Genomic DNA, 26,179 nt, shown 5'->3' with positions numbered 1-26,179 from the left:
CTTATATATATATATTTACTTATATATGTTTCAATGCAAATTATTGACAATCATTAACATATATATAAATGAATTAGTACATATATATGAATGACATATATATGAATGAATTAGTAATTACAAAAATTAATTAACATATATAATTGCATGATTAACATATGTACATATAGGTACATATAATAAAGTTTCTTCAGAAATTATTTAACTAACTTTCATTTACGTAGTCAGTATGTATTTTATAAAAAATAAATGAAGAATTCTTACTTATGAGAATGTCATGAACTTTGAAGTGAAAGGCTTAATATTGTTTATACCTGTTCGTACTATATCATACTACATATATATGTACTGCATTGAATTAAAACAGTATACCTATGCATATATATGTAGATTTATAATATATACAATTTATATTTCACATAATTTTGTTGTATTCAATTGTACTATGTTATTTATATTTGTATTGAATAAAAATAGGCATGAAAGGAAAACGAATAAAATGCATCACTAAAGTAGTTATATTATTTATTTGAAAAAATGTGATTATAAGTATATAAAATTTATTGCGCATTTTAGCATATGTATGTATATAGTTTTATAAAAATTGGAATAAGATAATGGATTACAAGATGGTTTCATACGATTTTGTGATTTTCCAACTCTATTTGTTTAAGAAATTTCTACTTATAAATATGCATTTCACTTAACTGTTCTACAATTAAAATTGTTAAGAACAAATTCTTATTTTACGTATTTTTTTAATGATTGATCATAATTGTTAAAATGTATTTTAGATAAGTATATTACAATAAGGTTTGTGAATAATTTTTTGAGCAATTATGTAAACAATATCTAAATGATTTTTATACAAAATTAGTAAATATTACACTTTATGAATTTTTAGTGTATATGAAATTATGAACATATTAAACTAAATAAGCTTGTTCTTTTAATACATAAGAGCCATAAATGGTTAGTTTCCATCATCATAAAAATAAGAATATGTTTAATCAGTAGCACTTTCCTTTGATACACTGAAAGGTTCTGCTACTACTTCTGCACCACAATCAGCAATTACAACATCTTTTGTTGGTCTATCTCGAGTATCAGTATTTACATTTTCAATTTTTCTTACTACGTCCTGTAAAATTATTTTCATGATAGATACTTAATAAGTTATGTAATCCAACAGATTATGTAAAGAAAATGACATACCATTCCCTTAATTATTTTGCCAAATACGACATGTCTACCATCAAGCCAAGGAGTTTGTTTCACAGTAATAAAGAACTGTGATCCATTGGTATCTTTTCCAGCATTTGCCATAGACAACCATCCAGCACCATAATGTTTCAATTTGAAATTTTCATCTTCAAAACGAGCTCCATAAATACTGCGACCTAATAAAAAAAATTTAATAAAATTAAATGTAATTATTAATAATTGTCTAATATTTTAAGTACTATAAAAACCTTGAGCTATGTGTCATTTTATGTAATAAAATTTAAAGGATTTATTAAATCTTAATTTTATACTAAATAAGATGTAATACATCAATTTTCAAACTAGTAATAAATAATATGATGATATCAAACCTCCAGTTCCATCTCCTTTTGTAAAATCTCCTCCTTGAATCATAAATTCACGAATGACTCTATGAAATTTACTACCCTTATATCCTTCTCCTTGAGGTTTTTTTGCTAATGCAATGAAGTTCTGGACAGTCTTTGGAACTGTTTTTCCAAACAGCCCAATCTCAATTCTTCCTTCATATTTACCATCAATATTAATGTCAAACCATACCTATGTATAAATATGTATGTATAGCTATAGATTTAATTATTTTCTTAAAATTTCATAGACTTGTAAAAACTATTGTTTCTATTGTATATCCTTAAATTGTATATCCTAATTACGAACTTAATTTAAAAAATTTTCTAACATATGAATGTAAAAAATAAATCAAAATATATATAAATCGAAGGTATATTATTTAATTTGAAAATAAGAAAAGCGATTATTTTTCAACAATGAGTCACATTTAGTTTATTTAGTTTTATTTTTATCTACTTTGTTCGAAAATAAATTCTTTGTTAACAAGTCTGATGTTTTATATTAGTACATTTCATTTATTTACCTTATCTGTAACTTTTGGGCCTTTTTTATCGTCAGCGTTACTACTTGAACAAAAGGTCGCTAACACGACTCCCACTAATAAAAGCGATTTCATTATTAATAAAAAGAATTTTAAAATTGAATGGGAATTAACAGGATAAAGACTTCTTAACAACTATACACTTTGTCAGAGTGGTACATATACAATATATAGTCGAACGTGGATCCCATGCGCATGCGTATATGTTAGAAATGTGGGATCATTCGATTGGTTCCATTCACCTTGCATGTAATATAAACTACAACTGAGAATTGGTAAATATGTTATTAGTTGATAAAAAGATTGAAACAGATTGATATGATATGATATAATATGATTTTAGTATTTATTTAGCAACTGTTATCAATATTTGAGCAATAATTATAGAATATCTTATATAAAAATACATGTTCGTTTCAATGTAGTTGAAAATAAAAATTATTTACCACAATAATAAGATTTTAAAACTTACAATCTACAGTCTATAGATATCTCGATCTAAAGATATATAGGAGATTGAAAGTTTTACGCATTGATATGACACAAAATGATCTCTGGTGTTACAAACATATTTTATGCAACACTTCGCTAATTTATTCTGTTGCTTATATATGTACATATAGTATATACATATGTATGTATAGTATCTAAACCCAAAAGAAAGAGAGGGAGAAAGGACTGATTTTATGATTTAGTAGTTTTATAAATTTATTTCTGTTTTAATAAAATTGCAGGGAATTTTAGATTGTTAAACAAACACAGGATAAGAACATTATATGATCTTGATAATCAGTTTTACTACCAATCAAAATTAGGGATTAATTTAATTTTCGGTTATTACATATGTATCAGAATTAATTATAAAGCGGAAGCATTTACTTGATAAATTTATTCTAGTTGAATTAAGCAATTAAATCACGTTTGTTTCTTCTAATAAGCACAAAGATACATACACATACATATTTACGTAATCAACTGGCTTAAGGAAGTCGATAAAAGTTCGATTATCGATTAAATACTTTCGATATTCTAGTAGTGCTCATTTCAAGTAATCAGTGAAGTTAATCAGTATCGCGTGTTCTGCAAATAAACACAAGTTGAATATTATTTCTTAGCATTTCTAATGATTATTGAAACCTTTGAAAATAACAAGGTACGTATCTTTTTAAATAAAAGTCAGTTTAAACTCGTATTACGTTATCGCATAACAAGAATTAATAATGTTAATATTATTATTTCTGCTTAAAATTTTTTCGTTTCATCGAATGAGTGTGCATTTTTCGATTGTTTATATTGTTTATTTATTATATGCGTTTAACATTTCTTATAATTTAATGTTCTTATTTTTAATGATTATGACATATTTGGTATTGCGAATTAAAAATTAATGAACATTTTATTGAGATTAAAATTTATTTCTATATCTATAATAGAATGAATTCTTAATTTCTTAATATTGCTATAGTGATTTACTGTTTCAATACAATCTTTTAAAAACTCATTAATTTTTATGTCTATAACAAGTGAATAATTTGTTGGACTTTGTGGATTTTGAAGATGGAAGATGAATCTATTCAACCAGGGACGAGTCAAGCTGATTTCATTAAAGAAGGATTAAACTTTGATATAAACCCAAATGAACCAATGACAAAAGCAGTTTTAAATGAACATCCACCTGAAGAGTGGATAGATATCTTAGGAAATGGACAGCTTAAAAAGAAAGTTATAAAAAGTGGGAAAAATGGAACACGACCAAATAGATCTGATATTTGTACTTTAAAAATTATTGGTAAATTAAAAGATGGTACGACGGTTGAAGAATATGAAGACCTCAAAATTCAATTAGGTGATGTTGAAGTGATTCAGGTATTGAGTGATATCTTTATTTTGTAAATCTCAGTTTTATAAATGTATTTTTTAAATTGTATTTCAGAAAAGTTATATTGATTAATCTGCTATAATACTACTTATATTTTATTAGATTATGAGTAACATAATTATTATTAATTTTCCAATAAAAAAATTTTACTTAATATAGTAGTATCAATAATGTTTGTTATTACATTGTTCAATTGTAGGGATTAGATTTAGCAATTGCATTAATGGATGTAAATGAAGTTGCTGAAATTGAGATTGATCCAAGGTTTGCTTATGGTTCTCTAGGAAAAGAACCAAATATTCCACCAAATGCCACTATTTTATATACAGTTGAATTAAAGTCCAGTGAATTAGAAGAAGAAACAGAAACACTCCATGTCAATCAGCGAAAAGAAATTGGGTAATTATTTTTTATGATTGTTGATATTTGATATTATAATTGATTGCATATTTTCACTTCTTTTAAAGCAATAAAAAACGGGAACGGGGCAATTGGTGGTTTACTCGTAATGAACCAACACTTGCGATTCAGTGTTATCGGAGAGCATTAGAATTTTTGTTACCAACAGAAAGTCGTACATCTTACCAAAATGAAATGGAAGATACTACTACTGATGCAGAATTACAGGCTTTACTGGAGGATCGTATGAAAGTATATAATAATCTAGCAGCTGCACAAATGAAAACACAAGCTTATGATGCAGCATTGAAAAGTGTAGAAAGTGTTCTAAGTTGTCAACCTCAAAATGTAAAAGCACTCTTTAGGAAAGGTAATATTGTACACGTGCCATTTTATATATACATATAATAGTAAGTTTTGTATATTAAGCATATTACATTTTTTTTAGGAAAAATTTTGCATTATAAAGGAGAACATGCATTAGCATATCAAACATTGCTTCAAGCAGCAAAATTGGAGCCAGAAACAAAGGCTATTCAGTCGGAATTAGCTATTTTAAAAGAGAAGAATGCTAAGGACGCTCAGCATGAAAAAAATCTGTATCGTAAAATGTTAGGAGCACATAAAAATGACAATAATTATCAAAAAAATACAAAAGAACAAAAAAGTAAAAATTCATCAAAGCTTACATGGAGTTTAATTGGTGGAGCAACTGCAGCAATTTTAAGCGTATTTTTATATAGATTTGTTTCGTGAAAAAAATTTAGAAGAAAATTTAAATGAAACACATTGTCTAAGCTAAATAAGTATAAATATATATAATTAAGTATCATAGACTTCAAACTAAAAGATATAAGTATAAAAACAAGTAAAAATTTGATAACTTTAATAATATACGAACAAATCAAAAGAAAAGATCATACTATTAATAAAATTTTATTTAAATTTTGTTCAAATCTTGTATTATATATTATGTCTGTAAATTTTGCAACAAAAATTAGCATACAAAAATATAGTCAGTCTTTTCAATTGGATATTTACAATATACGGGGTGCTAAAAAAGGGTAAGACTATATTTGAGTAATTACATACATATTCTAAATGTGTAAACTTCGTTGACATATATGTCAACATGAACTTTTTGCATTTACGAACGTAATTAATAAGAGGAAGATTCTCATAATCTTACTCATATTAATTATTTATTTATCTTAATATTAATAATGAAATAAGAAATACTATAGAATTCTTTTCCTTATTATTATTTTATAGCAATTTTTAAAATGACGTACAATGATGGTGTGTTGAAAAGAATATAAATAACGTGAGAAATAAATATGTACGAGATATATAAATTCAAACATTTATGTGAAAAAGTGTATATGATTTAAATGAATATGTACAATATATTTTACACTTGTGTTTTATATTAATAATAATTTAATTGCATTAATATTTTTGGGCATATTCAAATACCACTTAAATACGTATTTATGATATATTTTTATTATTTCAATTTTTTCTATTATTATTTAGATCTCATATACTATCTTATATTAATATAGTAAATTAGGTTTGGATAACTGTTGCCCATATGAAAGAATCTTCACTATGAACAATAGATCTATAAGTATGTCATTTGGTATACTCAATAATTAAAATGACATGAAATGAAGCAATAATCAAGTGAGTAGGGAAATGTCACAAAATTTGTTAATACTTTCTACTTTTAGAAACTTGCTGTTGCAATAAAAAACTCAGATATCCAAATTATAACAAAGCATTATTTATTGAATGGCACTAATTAAGTAAATTAGCACTAATAAAATTGGAAAAAATAAATATATCTTTAGATATAACTTTATTATATATATATATAACTTTATTATATCATACTTTGGGAAATAATGATTTATACTTATAAAAAACTGATTTGGCATGTCACAAAATGTTTTTATGGCGAGCTCATGTGAGCTCATCTGAAATTAATCAAATTTGATAAGGGTGTATGAGACTGTGCATACCCTGTTTTATAATTTTCCCATCATGATAACTAGCATGAGTTGTCCATGTCTCTAATAAATAATAAAAATAAACATTAGTTATATTCATTAAAATGTATATTTTTAAGCAAAAAGAATAACATATTCATGGCATTTATATATTATATTATATATATTAATAAAAACAACTATAAACAAAAAATCTAGAAAGATTACTATACAATTTTATTTATACTTATTACTTACTATACTTATTAAATGCATGATAAATTTTGATAAAATCTAAGTATTACAAAATATATCACATTTTTGTTGATCACTTATTAAACATTTTAATTATGCTTAAAATAATTTTAGGCAGTTTTACATACTTTTAATACATATTTATAATTCATGTTAATAAAATTTTGTATCTATAAATTCAAGTAATGATAGAGATATAGAAAAGGTTTTTTAGCTTATAAGCTAGATATTTTATATTAATACATATTATGTAATATGATTAAAAATTTAAAAACGATGGAAACGATTGATTCAAATAATTTTCTATTGGTAAAGTATCTAGTTTGTTAATATTCGAATCCACAAAAAATGATGTTCCTTCAACAGTTCCTAATGATAATTCAGAATAATTTATATGATCATACAAATTTTGATCTGTATTTGAAATTCCATACTGAAGTTCTAAATCTTGATAATTTGTTAGATTCAATATTTCATTACAATTTATTTCAAATTGATCTACAAGATCATTCATTATTAATGTTTTTGGAGTAGTAACTTCTACAGTCACAATTTGTTCTGCATTAATATCTACTAATGAAAGAACCTGAGGGGCAAAATCTGTGTTCGATAATACATTTGTAAGTTCTAATGGCAATGGTGAATTTTCACATAAGTCATTAGAATTAAGCAATGTTTGTGCTTCCAAATATGAATCAGAATATTTGTTATTAATATCCACGTTTTGAAAAGTAACAGATTTGTCATCTGACAATAAGATTTTATTAGATCCTGCTTTCATTTTTAATTTTTTAGGTTTAAGCTTTTTTGGTTTCTCTGGTACTGGAACAAGATGACCATCTTCTGTTTTCATAAGTTTTACAACCTGTTGAATTTTTATTATATTTTAATTGTGCATCTTTGTTAAATTACATAAATGATTAAAAAGTAAAATATAAATGTAGAGTTAAATTCACCTTCTTTTTCTTCTCAAGTGTAATTCTATGACAAGTTTCCATATGACGAGAAAGATGATGGGATCTCTTGAAAGCAGTATTGCATTGCATACAAACAAATGGCCGATATTGTTGATGAGATAATTTATGTCTTTTTAATAAACTATTTCGTTTAAATGCTTTACCACATTCTTCACATATAAATTGTCTTTCCTTATTGTGTATATAGAGAACATGATCATTAAGAATACTAACACTAGTAAAAGTTTTACCACATTGTTCACATACAACATTTCTTTGTTCTACATGTAATTGTCTATGTCTATCCAAGTCTGATTTTCTTGCACACTGAAATGTACAACCATATATATTGCATGTAAATCTTTTTTCTTCTTTATGTATACGTCTAACATGTTGATCGAGAGCTCTTTGTGAAATTAATTTCTTAGAACAAATTAGGCATGTAAAAATGTCTCTTTGGAATATTTCCCTGTTTACTTTATTAAGATGTAATGTAGAATCTAAATGACGAGAATAATCATCCTTTTTTAAAAAAGTATGCCTGCAGTCAGTACAAAAGTAAATACCTATAAAATAGTAAGTTTTTATAAATTATGAATATATATTTTCTTATTCTATTTTTAAAAACTTACCGTTATTTGATATTTTATCATGATTCAATTTTGAAGAATGCACCATTTTACAATGTTCATGCACCTTCTTTTTGGAGGCAAAAGTGACATCACACTTTGGACATTTATAATTATCATGATTTTGGATATGAGCTATATATGTCTGTTCAATACTAAATGTTTGTAAACATCTTTTACACTTAAATTGTTTTCGTGTGCAATGATTTTCTTTGTGTTCCTTATCATCTTCTTCTGCTTTCAACATTTCTCCACAATCTGAACAAACTTTGCCGTTTTCATAGTTGTGTTTTGCACGATGACGATTTAATAAAATACGTTTAGGAAAACTACGGGAACATACATCACAAAAATGTGGATATTTTGTTACTCTTTCACCATGTGAACGAAATAAGTGTATATCAAGGTGTTTACGCCTGGCAAATTTTGCACTGCAGTGAGAACAATTATTTTTTTGATGACCTTCCAGATGCCGATCTAAATGTCTTTTGTATCTAAATGTCATTGAACATTGACTACATGTTTTAACTTGTTTATTTAACATAACTAGATTATTGATTTTAATTTTACTCTGATTATTTGATGTTATAAATTTAGTTTCAGGATCATTATTTTCATCATTCAAATTTTCATTCTTAACTTCTAAGTTATACGATTTATCTTTAACTTGAGTAAAAACATTTTTCTCAAGTACAAAAGCCTTTTTTATTTTAACAGGAATATTGTTACTTTTTACATCTTCTGTATCAATTGCATTATTCATTTTTATTAATTTAATACTATTAGTATTCTTTTCATCTAAATGAGTTATAGATTCTGCAGATTCATTTTTCATTTTTAAATGATTTTGCTCTATGCATTTAAATCTCAATTCATTTTGAGAATTTGGTATATTTTGTAAAAAAATGTTTTCAATTTTTATAAAATCAAATTCGATACTATTTTTATAATCATTTTTGTTTTTCAATTGTGACTCAATATTTGAATTATATATTGGTGTAGAAGATAAATGTATTCCTGAATCTTTAGTTAAAAGTTTATTTACACAATCTTGTAAATAATCAACGACATTAACCTCGTTAATTTCTGAAGGAGATTTTTGTACTACCTGTAGTATTGAATTATCCTAATAAAAAAATGTTTAATCTATTATATTTATATTCATTATTAATTATTCCTTCCTTAATAAAATTATTTAATAAATTTACTGATTACAAATTATATTTCTATTTTCTAATAAAATATTGTTTGCTTAAGAAATTTTACCTGATCTTCAACTGAATGTTGTGATAATATTTTTGATTGTTGATATTTGATATCTGACATTGTTCAAATTATTTTAAACAATAATAATGAGCCCCGCATATGATATTTCGTATATTTGACAACTATAGGATAATTTTTAAGCCAAAACTAAAATTAATTAAACATTCCATGATGTTTATAACATAATTGCACTTAAATATAACCTAAAAAAATTATAAATGAAAAAAATAATCTTAGTTTAAGTACATCTATTTACCTTATTGTATAATTTATAATTACATATAAATACATTTTTTTGTTTATAGTATTTTAATATGCACCGTGTTTTTCAAATTGACAATCATGGTCCATCGGACATAACGATTTTTATTGTACTATTATTCTCATTGATCTTTAAATACAAATCTATTAATTGTGGTATTTTTTAGAACACAATCGTTATACCGCTAAGAATTAAATGAGATATACGTGTATTAAAAATATATACATACTTATTTGTATATATATGAGCGTTATTATATTTCGTATACATATGTATTATATTTTAATTCAAAACTACGAATTATTAGCATTTGTATCTAATCTAGGGAAGATAATACTATAGAAATAAATTGAAATAAAATTAGTAGTACTAAATTTTTACATATTTTTTATTTATAGTATAAAGACGTAATAAAAATACATATAATTTATAAATACACGTACATATATAATTATATATAAATTTATTGTACTATTATTAGATATTATAACATATTTGATTTAAAAAATATATTACATTGTTGTTTAATTATTATAATTAGAAGCTTAGAAATACTTGAAATAATATATTAAAAAATTTACTACAATTTTTAATTCAGAAAAAAATTATAAATTAAAGTTTACTTAAAGATTAATTTTAGTTATTATTATTATTAAAACAAATAAGACATTTTTCCAAGAATAAACAAGCTTCAACTGATATTTTCAAAAGCAGAAAGAGCTTTTTATGCTTAAAAAGTTTATTTAAAACATTAACCAATATAAAAGCAATTTAATAATTTGATTGTTTTTATATCTTTTTATCATTAAATGTTTTGATTTAATTATTTAAGATAGAGTACATATTTATAATCATTTTATCATAATATATATTATATTTCCCGCTAAATACATTTCACCTAATTAGTTTCAAGTCCTAGGAGATTTTAACTTGTGGCGGCATCTTTCAGCAAAATAATAATGTCAATATGAAAAGTTGTTGTTAGAAAGATTTATTTAAAATAAATTAGTAATTATTTTTTATTAAAGACTGTTTTAACATTATACATACACACATAGTCAACAATTTTTATTTTTAAAGTATTATTCGAGAATAAGAATATCTTTTAATCTTTTGCTACAATTTTAACCTTTATAAATGTCAAATGTGGAGATGTAAAAGATTATTTAATCTAAATCACTAAGTGTAAACATTGTGTGTATAGGATTTTACGATATAATATAAATATTACTGTGCTATAAATAAAAATGGGTGAAACATCTGAAATACAGAATAAAGATATCGGTCCTGGAGTTATAACTGAACAAGAACGTGAATTGGCTCAAAATGCACTATCTGAATTTCAAAAAGGAGCATATGCTAACTGTCTGTCATATTTAAACAAATTAGAGACCTTAAGACCCAAAGACTTGAAAGTAATGCATAATAAAGTTGTGGTAGAATGTTACAAAAATGATTTAAAGAAAACAGAATTATTAAGAAAAAGTTTGAATGCAATATGTGGCCAAATGTCTACAATTGATTCCACTGAAACCATAGATGATATTGAGAAATGTGTTATGAGATACAATCAAGCAGTTTTATTATATCACACAAAACAATATAATGCTGCAATTCAAATTATGAATAGATTATTTGCTTTCATAGAACCTATGGGTAAGTAATAAGATAACAAATTTCATGATAGCTTTTAAGTTAATAATATAAAATCCTACAAATATGCATTGTTTTTTTTTAGAGGAATCACTGGCACATAAAGTGTGCCTTCTTTTAATAGAATTACATATAGTAACGGAACAACCAGATGCAGCGTTATCTCTAATTAATTACATAGAAAGTCAACTTATATCCACAGATAATTCCAAAATTTCATCTGTTGACAAAGAAGGTATAATAAAATCCATAAAAGAACAGAAGGAACCAAAAAGAGAAGTTGATATAGTTACAGATGCATTTAAACTAAAATTATTAAAATGTAAAGCTAGAATATACCTTATGATGCATCAATTGAAATTATGTAAAAGGGAATGGAAGACATTAGTTTCTTTGGGTACACCTGTAGTAAGATATATTTTTAAAAATTACATTATTGTATTATGTGTTATATTTTGTATTTAATTTCTTTTACTTTCAGAATATATCAACTGTATTTTTAAAAGCTAATCTTGAGTATTTAAGAGGCAATTACAAGAAAGCCATTAAATTATTGAATTCTGTAACATCAGAGAATTTAGATTTTAAGTATGATGATTATATTACTATATTACACAATGGAAACATTTTTTTGTAATTGTAACTGTAATTGTAATTGTAATTGTAACTGTTTTAATGTTTTTGGTTTTTAGGACTTGTGGAGAATCTTCTGCTGTGTTATATTACAATAATATGGCATGTTTACATCTTGCTATGGGTAAACCAAATTTAGCAAGTTTCTACTTACGAAAGGCTTTACATGAAAATAAATGTGCTCTAGAAAGCGTACAAGTAAAAGATAATGGTAATTATAATCAATTTTTACTCTATAGTCTTTTTATGTAAAAATATTGGAAATAATAATTTTAGAAATTTGTTTTTATATAGATCCTTTATCTTCACGACCACTGTGTACGCTTGGTGGAAATAAACATTATGAATTAATGTATAGTCTTGGTGTATCACTTTTACATGCAGGACATGCATCGCTTGCTTTCGATTGTTTCATGGAAGCTGCACAAAAGCTTCATAATAATCCTAAATTATGGCTGAGAATTGCTGAGTGTTGTATTTATTGTCATAAACCGGTAAATATATATATTATATGTTAGATTGTTAGTTAGATCGTCACACAGTATTTCAAGAGAAACTAAATATCTTCTACCCTTTCGTTTGCTATTATACTATTTTTATTTATTATTTTTTCAGACAAATGAAGTTGATTTTAATATTCCAAAACGAAGAAAAGATCTAGTACAAAAAGTTGTTGGTACTGGAATTTATAGAAAGATTATTTTAGCTTCTTCTCTTTCCAAAGATATAAAGTATCATCCTGAAGGTTTTCCTTCCGCTATACCACAATTAACATTAGAATTCGCTTCTCTGTGTTTAAAGAATGCGTTATTTTTATTACCAAATAACAATGAACTTAATGTACCAATTACACCAATTACTGCTCCACAAACAGTACCTTTATCATTAACAGCCGGTCATAATTTAGGTATTTAAATAATCTATGTATTTAAAAATATAAATATTCATAAGTCTGATTGTTATATATATTTGTATCAAAAATATTTTAGGCTCTCAACATTCAACTTTAATGTCTCAAACTACTACCGTTGAAGCGTTAAATTTAAAAATTAGCGTTCTGGCTGCAAGTGCTTATGTATGCTTATGTCTTGGTGATTATGTTATTGCACTTGAACATGCTAAAGCATTACTAAATACTAATAAATTACCTGGTGCATATAGAATGTTAGGAAATCTTTACGCAGCAGAAAGTTTGATATTTATGGACAAAATTAGCGAAGCCATTGAATATCTGAAACCGGAAAATATTCAAGATTTAAGTACTTCTGTACTTATTCCTGAAACTCAAGATAAAGATAAAGAAAAATCAGATGAGGTTATTTCAAAACCAATAAAAAGTGAGAATTTATTTAAATCATTTAATTCTTCTGTGAAATTATTAGTTATCATAATTTTATGTATAAACGGTTACTACATAAAATAATTACTAATTTTATAGTGTGGTATCCGACGACAGTTCCTACGGGTATTGCTGTACTTCGTTATAACTTAGCCGTAGCTTACGCAATCCGTGGTGAACTCGATAAGTCTGGAGAAACTTTAAAACAGGTAATTAAAAAACTTATGCCATTTATGTGTGCATATTTCTTACAAATTTATAAATGAATTACCTTAATAATATATACCTATTAATCGATGCTTCTAATAAATGTTTTAGGTTTGGATGTCAAAGGGCCCAGACTGTGATGTTCCTATACATGTAATAATGCTAGCTTTATATATAGAATTGCAATTAGGTAATAATAGTATTTTTGGTCATAAATAATATCACGCAAAATATAATTAACGATTTTTTTATGCAATAGGTCATGCGGATATTTCAAGATCAATAATAAAACAACATTGTCCACAGTATCGTTGACGGTAAATTTTATATTTATGTAAAGTTTTCTTTCTATAGCTGTAAATAAATGTATACCTTAAAAAATTACGAATTTCTCAAGTACGTCGTAAATAATTAATAAAATTTGTAAAATTTTTGTACCCTTTATATGTAAAATATGAATTAGCTTTATTTCCATAAGTATAATGAACAGTTTGTGTGGTAAAGAAACGATAGGATGTTTGTAAAATAAAATTTACTGTATTGAAAACAGTAATGTGTACATATATTAGAATACTTTAAAAATATTTTCTCAATACAAGAAAGTATATGATTTATCCCTTTTTAAATATCAATTATTTTATGTAATTAATATTTATATAATTTACAAATTCATCGTTTCATAATATTTTTCTAAAATTATTCTGTAATAAAATTTATATTTTAAACTTATTTAGAATCATTTTCATAGTAGAAATAATAAATATAATAAAGGTATACACTAGATAACATTCAAATATACAATGAAGAATAAAGATAACCCCTCGACATAGTTGTCAGAACAGATTTGTCTACGGACTCCAGTATTATCGCCATAAACATAAGAAGTGAATTGCCGGTAATGATTTCGCCAATTGTTATTGGAAGTTTACTGGATGGTATTGGGGGCCTCTGGCCTGTAATATGGTCATGGCCGTCTAGGCGAATCACCCCAGGGCCTTATACTGGACCTTACTCTGTCTGACTCACATAGTTCCAGTGGTTCTCCGCTGTTTATTATTCTACGTGATTTATCTCTTTTTTCCTATTGAATATACGTAATAAACATAAAAATAATCGTTTCTTGCAAGTGAATAATACGAATCTAAACATGAGTTTTTGATACTTAATGATAATTTCATATTGCGTTATAAAATCATATTGTAAATAATAAATATGTTAAATAAGTAATTTTAAGTTAAATAAGTATTTATTATTTACAATATGATTCCATAATTATAATATGTTCATATTAATATCTTCATAACAATTTTTGTAGTAATTGATTATCAAAGTAATTGTAAAGATATGAACGTATATGATCGTGATAAAAGATATACATATACGACCTCAATCAAAGAAGCTTCAACATGAGTAATCACAGTTAAACAATGAAAGAAGAATAAACAATTCAATTGCATCGCATTGAAGAACAATCACACTAAAGGTTTATCTGGAAATTTCAATGCTTCTTCGATTGAAGAAGGACAGCGGAAGGTCCTTAGTTGCAGGTGCGATATACATATTACGCGACTTCCTTTCGTAAATCGGTTTAAAGTAACATTGAGCTGATATTTTTCTCATTCCGCTTATAATTTCAATTCGCGATACACGATTACTTATCGTTATTAAGACTCGTTCATTTGTAAAAATATAATAGAAAATTATATTGTATAAAAATGAGCCAACGAATTTTTAAGAAATAAAATTAACAAAAGTTACTAAAATTGATAGTTCTAACTTTCAAACAAAGAGTATAATTACATATCTTTGCGAAATATCGTGAAACATAGGTAGAAAATAATAAGGTTTCGATTAAAAAAAAAAAAAAGACTAAGAATCGATTGAACTAGTAAACGATTCGGTGGTTGGTTATTCTTCACGTTACACAAGCAAGATACCATTTTAATCGGTATGCACAGTCTGGAAATCTGAACTGATCACGCGTGTCCATGGAGTCGAAGCGGACTTGATAAATTTAAAATAAAATTGATCCAACCATTTGGCGCGCTGCCCTGACCCAGTTCGAGTTCTGCTCCCGTCTCCAGTGAACAGAACAAGACGACGAACACCAAGAATCGCCTCAGGGAATCGCCGCCCTCTGCGCCGGAAAATCGTCGCGAACATTGGAGAACTGTAGGGTACCCTGCCGACTTCTGCGGTTTTCCAGATTTTTCTATCTCCGTTAATACTTGTTTATACTTGCTATATTTATTGGAAAAATTTCATGCAAGTAAATCCTCTAACCATGAAATGACAATATTTCTAAAGATCGCTTAGTTTTTGCATAGTACTTTAATTAACGTAATAAATATTTTTTTAATTGTAAAAGAATCATCATATCCTTAATTAGTGCTAAAGCAAAGTTCTTAATATTATAATCATAAATAATATTAGTAGTAGTAGTAAATCATATAATTATTTTGCATCTATTTGTACTTTTCTGCGAGCTAATACCTAAGTTTACAAGTTAACAAAAATTAACATTCTTTATTTAGACAAATAGCGATAGTTTAACAGATTATCGACCCTTTTTAACTAAGAACGTGTAAAAATAAGTTGATGACACAGATTGATTAAGATTCGTTTACTTTGTATCTTAATTTAGATCTCAAGTTACGAAATAAACGACTCGCTTGCTATGACGTTTAACTGCACGAAACGTTGGTGAAAAATAGATCTACCAAATTAATAATATAATGATTCAACATTTTTAGGATTAATTCTGTAATTATATAGATACTTGATTACGTAACTTATGAATTTCCGTAATAAGATGTATACTGAGAACAAGAAAGTTGTATCAGTTATTGGGATTATTAATTAACGTGATTTCTTAGTGGTAATGAATAATAGCAAACGCATTGATAAAAGGAAAATGAGGATCACGTGAATGAGACTATCTATACTGAAATTTTCATGAACGTTCTTTTACGTCGAATACCTTAAAGGTTAAGAACGATGAAGACGCACGATATCCTATTACATTTTTTGCTTCACTTGATCTTTAAAATATATCTTTTATATATCGCAGGCTGGTAAAGAAAGATGACACGTAAAAGCAAGCCGTGGTATTAAGTAATCGGTCAATAAAAATGAGGTGTTTCTAAGAAGATAGCAAATTCTAGGCATTATCTTGATATTTACCAGACTTATACTTCTTAAATGTACAATTATTTTATTACTAATTTGTTTGTAATTCAAATAGTCAAGTATCTTAGACAGAACTAATGGTAGAATATTGGATGTTTGAAGAAGGTATAAAATCTAATAGAAACTTGGTTTAATTTTTTATTTGGCTTCCACCTCTATCTTTTCATCTTTCATTGGATTTTATTTATTCGATTACATTGTATATATACTATATACGTCGAACGATACGTCTAGTTCGCGAAGCAATTTATTGTCTTTTTTATTGTATAATTTTATTTAACTAAACATCTATTTAAAATTTCACAAAATGCCTCAATTCTTTTCAAACATATTATTAAATACTAATATATTAATTCTTATTAACACATGTTACTTCTTTTATGTACCTTGTCCCATTACGTAATCAACATATAAATCATTCGTTAGGCATACTATCTGTTATATCAACTATAATAAATGACGAATGTGTCGAAAGTATGATATTTTGTATATTTTATGAACAACATGACAGAAAGTGGTTACATAGGTTAAATCAGCATGTCGTCCGAATAATGATTACTAATTCTTAGGACAATGAGTGACGCATTTTCATGAAATACGAGATCTTGGCACCGTCCCGTTTCTTTTAAGAATTGAAATTGAGAGTTTGTGAGCAAGAACGGACCTTGCTGAATTGTTCAAAATTTTTAAATTACCGAGATCAGCAAGGACATATGTAAGAGAGAAAAGATCGTTCTCGTATCTAAGATCCTTCCTCCAGGCTTCAGTAGGTCGGCGATTATAAATGTTCGCGTCCTGGTTTCTCTCGAAACAACAAAATAATTACAGACAATTAATCTGCAACGCGACATTCGCTGACAATTGTAAAAGGAACGTTGTCATGGTAATCGAAAAATTCATTAGATAGTGACGGGCAAAATTCTTGTTCTCGTTCAGATTTTTTATTCTATATTCTGTATTCGTTATTTATTTATTAAATAATTATTTTGTAAACGATATATTTTAGAATTAAACATTACTTTCAAGATTTTTTATTTTAATGACGTTCGTTGACGTTCGAAGAGGGCGACAATATGCGGAATTGGGAAAAATAAAAAGTTCCTAGCTAATAAATTCGCAATTTTCGATACGATCGATAAACGATCGATATTTGTGTAATGTTCAAGAGGACAGGAAAACTACGTTTAGTGGAAAAAACCAAACAGAGACTGCTTTATTTATTTTGAAGTTGGTATTCTATATCAAATATGCATGTAGACTTTCTTTACTATTTTTAAATTGCTTTCCTATGACAAAAAGATAAAAATATGATTTATACATATATTATGTCCCTTCCTTATAATCAATCAATTCCTTATAATATTGAATAACAGGTAACTGAGATTTTAGCAATTTTATTTTGTACATAGTTCCTATTTGTTGTTTTCGTTTACATTTTGAAGTGTACCGATATATATTATATTCCTGTAACGTGGTTGTATCTTACCAACAATGATAATTTATTTTTAGAGTAACAAGTAATAATATTGTTACGTGAAGTTATTTCATATAATAATATATGACATAATACTTTAAGGCTATTATTATTCATGCCATTCATTCTCTATAGTGGCCTTAGGCGATAGAACGTTTGACGAATATCCCTGGGCGAATATTTCCAGGTACGATTGATCGAAACAGCCAGGAAATATCGTTTTACTTTCATCTATCATTATATAGAATGAGTAATAACCAAGTTTCAGAGATTAATTATCAATTTCAATGCACGGAGTATGTAAAATTACATCTATTAATTTTATGATCATTTTTAAATCGATACAAAATGTACTTATTTTAATGTATCGTATCCTAATGATGTAAAAATGTTTATATATAGGTGATTGAACATTTATAAGTATCAGAACATAAATAATAATTGTATTTGTACAACGGAAGAACCAGCGTATGCTTGTAGAGGGAAATCTGACGATATATAAGAACACTGTACTATTTTCACTGTAATATGCATATTTGGTCGTTAAAGATATTGTTCCCGCCGGGTCTCTGCATTCTACTTATGTTACTAGTCTTTTAAAAGGTTCTCTTTTGAAATATCCCCTCAGGGTTGAATACACGAAGCACGCATTGGATACTAAATACATCTGCTCATACGGTGAATTTGGATGAGATTGATCGTAGAATTCCAATGTTCTAATTGGATAATTAGGAATTACTGTACAATTTATTAAGTTTGAAAATAATATCTCAGAATTTCATTAATAATACGATGGGAAAGCTGCATGTAATTTTGATAGAAGATCATAGAGAACTTACAGAAGCCAGTGCTAAATCAAGACTTAGAAACAATTAGTAAATTACTTAATTTTACATAAAAATTACACGCAATAGCAAACAAGATGAATATTAGTTGAAAATCTAATAAAGAATATTATCATCGCTAATAGAACGTGACAAACGGTTGTACAACACGTAATTATACTTGTCTTATAATCTCACAAAAGATAGCGAACGTGTAATCATTATCGTGTATATGTATATGAGCTAACCAACAACGATCTGAAAGAATGAGCGCTGCTTGAACAATCTACACTCTGAAAGGTTCGGACCGACAACTTACGCAATATACGAAGCCATACCTAAGAGGGTTATATAGTGTAGCTCTAAATACTTTTACGTAAATCTTAATCCAATTTCTTTTTTCGCGATGGTATTCACATCCTCGGCCCGTTCCTTTTGCTTCTTGAAAAAACGAACGTAAGATTAAAAGAATTTGTTTTAAGAATTACTTGCTCTATATTTTATCGTAATTGCGTAATTATTTTGTTGTTACAGAAATTTATCATAGCAATTATGATTCTAGATTATAATATAATTATGAGCCACAGTAGGTATAAAAAAAGTTACATGATTGCTGCGATTACATATGTATGTATTCATAACTGACTCGAACTATTAATTAGATTCCGGTGATTCATCGGCATCAATTTGACTATTACTACAGATACGTATAAATTGTCATGAAATAAATTTATTTTTGTATGTTTTCATTGTTATAAATGTAACCTTGATACATATAATTTTAGATAGACAATAAATGTCTTAATAATACGCTGAATCCTACTACGATAAATTATTGATATGATAATATTTTCTGTGTAATTATCCCTTAATTACATTTTTCATAATTTTAAAATCAATCGTTTTACACCTCTGGTCTTGTTAAACATCGACACAAGAACCATTAACAGACTCATATTTGTGTAAAATAAATTTACCACAGAATCAAATACATTGGAAGATTTCCTCAAATGTTAGACATCAAATACTAAATATTAAATTATCATACTAAATTATCCTTAAATTGTCGTTTAAAATAGAGAATTAAGCTAATAAAATGAAACGATTTCCTTATGAGTGTTAAAGTTTGTGCGTGTTCGATACATTCTATTTTACAACATTTACAGGCATGCTTTCATTCAAATCGAACTTTTTTTATTAATATCGGTAAAAATGCGAATTCGCATAGAAATCCACAGTTTAGATATGATACGCTAATAAATTTAATTGAGTTTTTCTGTGCGTAGGTATTAATCTTAAGCGAGATTAAGAAGTTTTATATACGACAGGTGGTATACTGAAATAGACAAAGAGGCGGTAAGACGAAGATATAGAATGAACCCTTTCGATTCGACAACGATAACCTACGTATATCTTTGTCCTTCCTCGCCACAGGTATAGCCATACATGGTACCAGCCGCACTTGACCTATATCTTATTATGCTGGCAGCGTCCGGATGCAATGCGAAGCGTTTGTGAATAAGCCCGCCGGGTCTCTTCGAGGTTACCGAGGTTCACCACCACCATAAAGAAGTCCTTCCTTCCTGTAGCAGTCGTCTCGACATCCCGGCTTCCGCGACAGACGCAGACAAGGTCCAAGTAGTCGAGGAGTTCGCGTCGCTCTTCTAGTTTTACGTTTTTCCCAAACGCAGCCCACTGAAAGTAACGATTTTGAATGGAAATCTTTCTTACTCATCGGTGTCAATATTTACTTTTACGTGTAAGATATTGGAACTGTGCTTTTTACGGTAAGTAATTAACAGTAACACTGTTAATTTAACGTATTTGGTTGCTAATAATTTGACCGACTAATTGGATCCGTTCGTTTACCATTTCTCTAACCAGGTTCTCTTACTATCAAACCTTTAGTTTGCTTTTACGATCAAATGTAATATCAATGTTATCTGTTTCGATGCTTTGGAGCAGCGCGAGATTTTAGGTCAATTTTTAATGATATCTTCAACTTGGAAATTTCGTTTTGCTATCTATCATACTTTTACAGAAACGTGTTAGAGACAAGATTGAAAACAATGTTTGACGTAACTCTTACATGTTATATTACACGTGCAAAGTATTACAGGCCTTGAATAAAGGATAATAATTTTTTATACGTTGCTCATTTCTCCTCTGTGCGGAACGTTACAACCTTGAATGAAAAGTCGCAACTGACTTTTTCTCGAGCAAAAAGTCCTGACTGAATATAAAAGTATTTACATTTTGTAAATGATTCGATTAAAATAAACATGTATATAAAAGAACAGGCAAACTCGCTCATCAACCCTTCTGGTGTCTATATTTTTATTTTTCCAAGGTTTCGCCAAGTAATTTCTATCTTCCCGGAGCCTCACTCTTGACCGGTATTTAGGAAGGTCACGACCTCAGGGTAGGTTTGTCGCGAGACAAATATTCACGCATGCGCGACCTGTGGGCGAAAGTATTTAAAGAGGTGGACGCGCCTTCGGGAAGGCCACTCTTCCCCGAACTGTCACGAATCGCGCAAGTCCCCCACTTTCCTCCCCTTCCGAGGCGAACGAGCACGCGTTCCCAACGAGAGCGGGAAAATCGTCTCTTTTAGTCTATTTTCTCCCCCTTTTTGTAATCGTCCCTTTAACGCTATCATAGTCTCTCCCCTCCTTTAGAATCGTTTGTCCTCCATACTTTCCCTCTCCAAGAATCGTCAGTGTGCCATCGATTCGTTTAATAGACCCGCTGGTCTGTCTTCGCAGGTTCAATTTGGTATCGGCGAACGTGACAGGAAGGAAGAGATCACCGCCATTGGCCAGACGAATTTTTCTTCGAGGCAAACATCAACGTCTCGAGTTTCGAGTCATGAAAATATAATTTCTTCGGAAGCAAATTGATCGTGAACATATTCGATTCTTCGATCTGACTTGGTCGTCTCCGTTTCAACTATCTTCGAGTGTGATCGATCGTAAGAAACGAGCTATCAACGAAATTCGACGAATTTCTATCTCTAATATGAAACGCGTGATGTTCGTTTGACTGTTGGAAGGATCGGTTATCGAAATACGAGATATCGAGATACCGAAGATATTCTCCGAAGGACAGGTTGTAATTCAGTTTCTCTAATGGATTAACTCGACAAATATACAGTATATATAATCAACTGGACTCTTGGATATCCAGGGATTCATCGTCGAGGGTCGAAACGCAAACATGGAAGAGGTGGATGTTCAGCAAGAGTCGAGGGATCAAGTGGGCAACTTGATGTTTTCTCCACCACCGATGAAAAAATCCGACACGAGGGAAAGCATCTCCTCTGTAGACAGCGACGTGAGCCTTTCATTCGATCGAAGAGGCTCCAAAGGAGAAGAGGCCGACTTATCAGACAGTGGAAGTTCTGACAATGAGAAAAAAGTGAACGATGCGATGGAGCAACAGAAGAATTGCGATCCAGATTCGGGAGCAGATTCTTTGGAAGAAAATGTCGTTAGAGATCCAAAGGATCAGAAACAGCCAACATCGACCGAAGTAAGTACAACCACTCAAGACGATTTTGTTCCACCAAGCGACGAATTGGCCGAGAAGATATGCGCGCAAGTGGAATTTTACTTCTCGGACGAAAACATCGTGAAGGATGCTTTTCTCCTGAAACACGTGAAAAGGAACAAGGAAGGATACGTATCTCTGAAGCTTATCTCGAGTTTCAAACGAGTAAAACATCTAAGCAGAGATTGGCGGGTCGTTGGAGCTGCTTTGGCAAAATCAAAGAAACTTCAAGTAAATCCACAGGGTACCAAGCTACGAAGAGTCGATCCTTTGCCACCTTTCGATCAAACCACCCCATCGAGGACGATATTAGCCGCGAGACTCCCGGTAGAGAAGTTGTCGGTCGAATCTGTGGCTGAAATCTTCAGGCCGTGTGGAGAGATCGCTCTCATTAGAGTACTTCGACCTGGGCATCCAGCACCAGCTGAGGTAACATCTTTTTTTATCTTTCGCGCTCCTAATTGTTGGTACGTTGATTTAAAGAGTGGGAAAGAAGAAAATATGATTGAGATAGAAACTTATAAAATTCGTTTTTTTGAAAAGACAATCTTTGATAATCGTAATTAATAGGAGCAATCGCTTAATAATCTATCAATTATCAGGTGCGACAAGCAATCGCCAAAAGGCCAGAATTGGCATCGAGCGAGGAGTGCGCCATGGTCGAGTTCACGGATTCAGCGTCCGCTCGTACCGCCTTACAAATGACCTTGGGCGATGCCAAGGTGTTTGAGCTGCAACAATCCAGCGACAAGAAGAGGAAACAACAACCAGCAAAGAAAAGTGCCCTGACAAGATTGACCAAAGAGGAAGCTTACAACTCCTCGAGTTGCGCCAGCGGATCCGAGACAGAAGATGGAAGAGCCAGACATAAGAAACCCATTCATGGTTACCCAATGTATCACGCTTATCCGGGCCATCCGTTCCAAGGTTTGAAAATTACTTATTTGCTATGCTGTTTCTTGCGATGTAGAAGTTTTCGAGGCTCTCATAATTTGAATTCTTATACCTAATACACATTACTCATATCTTACGATATTCTAAAGAGAGGAAGATAACTTTATAGATATATCCTTTTTGTTCTTAAAGCATTACACAATTACGAAGGAAAAATATTAATTGTATCCAAATTTATTAATAAGAAACTGATCACGAACAGTTACTTAGTTTTAAGCACAGAAAATGATTCATCAAATTCCTGCATCAGCTATCTGCATCATTAGCAAAATGTTCCAGTGCATTCCTTCAAATTTCTTCCATATAAAAAATATATTATTCGAAGTATCGTGCTAACTGTATACAGTGCAGTAATTCATTCATTACTTTTCGCTTATTAACAGAAGTCAATGTAAAATAAATCAAACCCTTATTGTTATATTTCTGAGCTAAGTAACTCGAATCCTACATATCTTAACACTTTGCTGCAAGTCAGGTAAGAGTTAAGCAAAAGTAAAATATTTTAATATTTGATGAACGAATTTACAGTCCTGCTGTCCTATCGCTTATCGATTATTATTTGAGATTGTCTATATTTTGCATAATTTTTTTAATATCATATATATTCGGTCATCAAACAGTTTCACTGCTTAAGGGTTAAAAAAAATTATTCTCTTCCCCTGTATCTTCTAAAACTCACCCTATAACGCTATTGTTGCAGGACCCCCATCACCGGATGCATGGTTATCTCGTCGGTTGTCCGCTTGTTCTGTCTCTGGTTCAGAGAACGGATTCATTTTGCGTCGCTTGTCTTCCTGTTCCGGTTCAGGCTCCGGTTCCGAAACCGGAAGTTTCGGCAGACGTTACTCTGCTTGCTCTTCCGGTTCTGAGACCGGTTACTGTCACCCAGTTTTCCCGCCGAGTTACTATTATCAAGAGAATCGGCGTTTCTCTTGTTGTTCGAGTTCCGGCTCCGAGTGCAGTGGTGTTTGTTATCATTCTAGTCGCCGCGGGTCCGCGGATTACGGGCCATTTTTGAGAAGGTTGTCCGCCTGCAGCCGAGATTCAGCCTTTGACGCAGGTTCCAGGAGGCTGTCTCTATGCTCTTCCGGTTCTGAGCAGGGTAGCTATTGTCGGCCCAGAAGCAACAGTGGTATTGCGTTGACACATCTTCCAGAGAATGTGACGAGAATGCCGTCTGGACCAGATGGAACACGTGGATTTGGCCGACCACCCAAAATGAACACCATGCCACCGCCAATGGAACCCACCTGTTAGACGTCAATTACTCTCGAGAATTTCTATCGTAGATAGACCGTTACATATATTCGTTGTTTCTTGCTCTTTTTTTGAATGACCAGCTCTGTGTTTTTCAATAGATTAAACAAGAGATATATTTACATACACGTATATGTTTTTTAACGACTTTTATACAGGAGATCTCTGGAGTACAATCAGTCGTTTACTTGAAATTAAGTAAAGTAATTGATGATGTACAAATACGTTGGTTAATGTACAAGTGTATTTACCATGGTTTAATGTATTTTGTTAGTTGTATATATATTACTGGATGACGTTATTTGCATTTATAGACGGATTGCATATTTTTCATATATGTATTGTTTTTGATATAGCATTAGAGAGTTTTAACAAAAATTGTCATTTAAAACGATCTACGTCTTATATATGTATGACAGATTTAATGCCCTCTTTGAAATTCATAATTCCATTCCATCTTACGAAATGATTTCGAACTCTTATAAAGGCTGCCTATAACCGCCGAAAATGAGTATGTTTAAAGATATTTATGTGAACTCTATTTGTCTGGATTACATATTATATTATTGATAAGAGGTCTGTGTCTAGAAAATATGTAAATAATAGTATTACAACAATAATGTTATTTGTGATAAGCGTCGATTTTACTGTAAGGGTACGTGAAAGTTGTATGAAGCCTTACATAAAAATGTTCGATCTGAGGTTCTGTGATATTGACGAATAATGTACAGACTTCGAACCCGCGAGTAAGTAGAATATACCTGTGTTAGACAGACGCGTTCTTATACTGTTCGTGATACTCAATCAGCAATGCATCTGAATCTGATTATTTAAAAGTATTATAAGAATATTCATGATAAATGTTAATTATGTAAACATTCTAGAACAAATATATTGGTACAACAATTTTTCAGTTGTACCAGTTTTGTATCAGATTTCGATCACTCTATATCATACTCGTATTGAATCTATAAATAAATTAATAATTATTTTATTTGTTCTTAATTTTAGACATTCTTATATATTTAAAAAATGATTTAAAACGTTATTTTTTAAATATTAGTTTGGAACCAAATTTTGGTAAGTATCGTGCATATAACATCATATATATGTATATACAATATCATATAAATACAAATTAGTAACGGAATAATTAAAACTTTTTACAATAAAACGAGGATCTTTCTATATAATTATTCTTAATTTATATTGGATTTTAAAAAATTAAATAATTTAACTATTTTCAAATATATATATACTACAAGTATACGCATATTGTATATTTTAATTTATATTGTTTTAAATCAT

The 26,179-nt window shown here is 29.1% G+C and overlaps 5 protein-coding genes and 1 long non-coding RNA gene across 10 annotated transcripts; 3 read left to right on the top strand and 3 right to left on the bottom strand.

Annotated features, from left to right (window-relative positions):
• Window positions 1-508: 508 nt before the first annotated feature.
• On the bottom strand, window positions 509-15,882 carry LOC126863421 (peptidyl-prolyl cis-trans isomerase 5). Of its 5 annotated transcripts, none has more exons than XM_050613605.1 (5): window positions 15,630-15,882; window positions 2,138-2,211; window positions 1,596-1,803; window positions 1,216-1,400; window positions 509-1,141 (listed from the first exon to the last, which is right to left on the bottom strand). In XM_050613605.1, coding segments are annotated over exons 1-5 (603 nt in total). In that variant the 5' UTR covers window positions 15,631-15,882; the 3' UTR covers window positions 509-1,006. The 5 variants fall into 5 exon arrangements, with proteins under 5 accessions (XP_050469562.1, XP_050469524.1, XP_050469543.1 ...); XM_050613567.1 differs by lacking the exon at window positions 15,630-15,882 and adding an exon at window positions 3,035-3,135 and having other exon boundaries at window positions 2,138-2,420; XM_050613586.1 differs by lacking the exon at window positions 15,630-15,882 and adding an exon at window positions 3,109-3,127.
• LOC126863390 (peptidyl-prolyl cis-trans isomerase FKBP8-like) lies at window positions 3,152-6,651 on the top strand. The gene is made up of 5 exons (XM_050613489.1): window positions 3,152-3,308; window positions 3,713-4,021; window positions 4,234-4,433; window positions 4,502-4,803; window positions 4,882-6,651. The coding sequence occupies exons 1-5, from the start codon at window positions 3,279-3,281 to the stop codon at window positions 5,187-5,189; spliced, it is 1,149 nt and encodes a 382-aa protein (XP_050469446.1). The 5' UTR covers window positions 3,152-3,278; the 3' UTR covers window positions 5,190-6,651.
• On the bottom strand, window positions 6,639-9,951 carry LOC126878373 (zinc finger protein 595-like). Its single transcript, XM_050641152.1, has 5 exons — window positions 9,787-9,951; window positions 9,531-9,733; window positions 8,268-9,390; window positions 7,636-8,201; window positions 6,639-7,544 (listed from the first exon to the last, which is right to left on the bottom strand). The coding sequence occupies exons 2-5, from the start codon at window positions 9,588-9,590 to the stop codon at window positions 6,939-6,941; spliced, it is 2,355 nt and encodes a 784-aa protein (XP_050497109.1). The 5' UTR covers window positions 9,591-9,733; window positions 9,787-9,951; the 3' UTR covers window positions 6,639-6,938.
• Window positions 10,719-14,173, top strand: LOC126878380 (CCR4-NOT transcription complex subunit 10). Its single transcript, XM_050641165.1, has 10 exons — window positions 10,719-11,448; window positions 11,531-11,853; window positions 11,927-12,033; window positions 12,138-12,289; window positions 12,373-12,572; window positions 12,694-12,985; window positions 13,068-13,415; window positions 13,517-13,626; window positions 13,736-13,814; window positions 13,884-14,173. The coding sequence occupies exons 1-10, from the start codon at window positions 11,040-11,042 to the stop codon at window positions 13,937-13,939; spliced, it is 2,076 nt and encodes a 691-aa protein (XP_050497122.1). The 5' UTR covers window positions 10,719-11,039; the 3' UTR covers window positions 13,940-14,173.
• A 2,309-nt stretch (window positions 15,883-18,191) lies between the features above and the next one.
• Window positions 18,192-24,412, bottom strand: LOC126863491 (uncharacterized). The gene is made up of 2 exons (XR_007688874.1): window positions 24,294-24,412; window positions 18,192-20,806 (listed from the first exon to the last, which is right to left on the bottom strand). It is a non-coding gene; the product is annotated as an uncharacterized LOC126863491 (long non-coding RNA).
• On the top strand, window positions 21,609-25,876 carry LOC126863366 (la-related protein 6). Its single transcript, XM_050613454.1, has 4 exons — window positions 21,609-22,219; window positions 22,298-23,089; window positions 23,263-23,587; window positions 24,315-25,876. Exons 2-4 carry the CDS (start codon window positions 22,328-22,330, stop codon window positions 24,869-24,871), a joined length of 1,644 nt encoding a protein of 547 aa, XP_050469411.1. The 5' UTR covers window positions 21,609-22,219; window positions 22,298-22,327; the 3' UTR covers window positions 24,872-25,876.
• The last annotated feature ends 303 nt before the right edge of the window (window positions 25,877-26,179 follow it).

Source organism: Bombus huntii, chromosome 1 (genome assembly GCF_024542735.1).
Source record: "Bombus huntii isolate Logan2020A chromosome 1, iyBomHunt1.1, whole genome shotgun sequence".
Taxonomy (NCBI): domain Eukaryota; kingdom Metazoa; phylum Arthropoda; class Insecta; order Hymenoptera; family Apidae; genus Bombus; species Bombus huntii.
This window is presented reverse-complemented; position numbering and strand designations above follow the sequence as displayed.